Source organism: Talpa europaea (genome assembly GCF_964194135.1).
Source record: "Talpa europaea genome assembly, contig: HAP1_SCAFFOLD_571, whole genome shotgun sequence".
NCBI classification, from domain to species: domain Eukaryota; kingdom Metazoa; phylum Chordata; class Mammalia; order Eulipotyphla; family Talpidae; genus Talpa; species Talpa europaea.
Genome location: NW_028167610.1, coordinates 30 through 2,000, shown reverse-complemented (window position 1 = coordinate 2,000; position 1,971 = coordinate 30). Strand labels below are relative to the sequence as shown.

The 1,971-nt window shown below is 70.1% G+C and overlaps 1 protein-coding gene across 1 annotated transcript; it reads left to right on the top strand.

The window, feature by feature from the left end:
• Window positions 1-345: 345 nt before the first annotated feature.
• On the top strand, window positions 346-1,291 carry CCDC106 (coiled-coil domain containing 106; the record flags this gene model as incomplete). Its single annotated transcript, XM_084259944.1, has 2 exons — window positions 346-558; window positions 975-1,291. Coding segments are annotated over 2 exons (530 nt in total), but the record flags the coding sequence as incomplete, so codon positions are not given.
• Between the last annotated feature and the right edge of the window lie 680 nt (window positions 1,292-1,971).

Genomic DNA, 1,971 nt, shown 5'->3' with positions numbered 1-1,971 from the left:
CTTCCAACCAGCCTTCTGGGGGACCCTCGTGACCTGAAGTCAGGGCCTGCCTTCCCCAGCCCATAGCCTGACTTGTGCCCTCAGCCTGCCTGACCCCTGGCCACCAGCCTTAGGCACCAGCTGAGCTCTCAACCAGGCCCTAGGGAGATACCCCCCCCAACCCCGCTCCCCCCAGCATCCAGGCCCTAGGGAGAGGGCGGCGCCCCCCAGCATCCCTGCTTTCCCTGTAGGCCATCCCTGGGTCTCCTTGGGACCTGTGGTTCACCCCCCGCCCCTTGCAGATGGAACTCTTACGCCCCCACCCCTATTCCTGCAGCTCATATGTGTTTCCCTGTCCCCTCCCAGAGGACCACTGCCGGGTGAAGCTTGGGCCCCGCCGGGTCGAGGGGGACAGCCGGGGTGGCCCTGGGGCCGAGGCCTCAGACCCGGAGTCTGCAGCGTCCTCGCTCAGCGGAGCATCTGAGGAAGGCAGCAACAGCGAGAGGAAGAGGCAGAGGCAGAAGGGGGGCGCTGGCAGGCGGCGTTTTGGGAAGCCCAAGGCCCGGGAGAGGCAGCGGGGTGAGCACAGGGCGGAGGGTTGGGTGCTGGCCGGTGACCTCTGAGCAGGCCTGTCCCAGCCTGGGGGTCCCTGCTGCTAGCACTGGGCCCAGTCTGCCCCAGCTGCATGTTGGTGCCTCTTGGGTCTTGTGATCCCAATGTGGCAGGGGCCCCTCGGCCTTGCAGAGCCTGCTTCCTCCTGTTTATGGGGGAGTCCCTGGGGTTTGGGGATCCTTGCCTTTAACCCAATTTATCCCCCGCCCCCTCTCCCCCCCGCCCCCCCCATGCACCTCTCCCGACCCTGTCCCGGCTGTCCTGCCGTTTCCATTCCCTTCTCCCGCGGCGGCCCGCGTCTGGCCTCGAGTTTATGTCACCCCTGTCTCCTGTGCCCGTTCGGCTGCCTCCACCCCTCGCCCGTGTCGCCCGCCGGCCTGCAGTGAAGGACGCGGACGGCGTCCTCTGCCGCTACAAGAAGATCCTGGGCACCTTCCAGAAGCTCAAGAGCATGTCGCGGGCCTTCGAGCACCACCGCGTGGACCGCAACACGGTGGCGCTGACCACGCCCATCGCCGAGCTGCTCATCGTGGCCCCCGAGAAGCTGGCGGAGGTGGGCGAGTTCGACCCGTCCAAGGAGCGCCTGCTGGAGTACTCGCGCCGCTGCTTCCTGGCGCTGGACGACGAGACGCTCAAGAAGGTGCAGGCGCTCAAGAAGAGCAAGCTGCTGCTGCCCATCACCTACCGCTTCAAGCGGTGAGCGCGCCGCGCGCGGAGAACTATTCAGAGTTTAATTAAAGAGACGGTGAATTTGGAATAAACTTGGCCCCGGACTCTTCCTGGGGGGGGCGTTACCACGGGGAGGGGGGTGGCTCGGGCGGGCTCGAGGGAGGACGGGGTGTCATTACCCGCCGGGGCGGGGGCTCGTGGGGCCCGGCCCGCGGGGTGCCCCCATCCCCGCGCAGGCGGCCCCGGAAGGCAGGGCCGCCCGCCCGGCAGGAGGCGGTAACGCCGCCCGTCTGGCTCGCGGAAGTGGCCTCGACGTCGCCGGCGGTACCCGCGCGGCGGGGGGGGGGGGCGCGCGGGCGCGTTGACGCGGTTGCTACGGCAACCGGGCGAGGGGCGGTGCGGCTCAACCGCCGGGAATAGGGCGCCAGCCGCGGGCCGGGGAAGTCTGCGCACGCGCGTTGGAGGCCGCCCCCCGCCCGGAGCCGGGCGAAGCTTCGCCGGGACCCAGCTCCACGCAGGCGCAGAAGCGCAGCTCGGCCCCCTCGGCTTCCGCCCTGCGCAGGCGCACAAAGCCGCGCAGCCAACCTCCGCAGCGGCCGCGCGCACCCTTCGCCCCGCCGGCAGCTTTTGTCTCGCGCAGCCTTGTCGGGCCCTCCGCGAGCCCGGCCCTTCTCTGTCCGCTCTCCCCGCCCGGAGAGCCCGGCGCCGAGG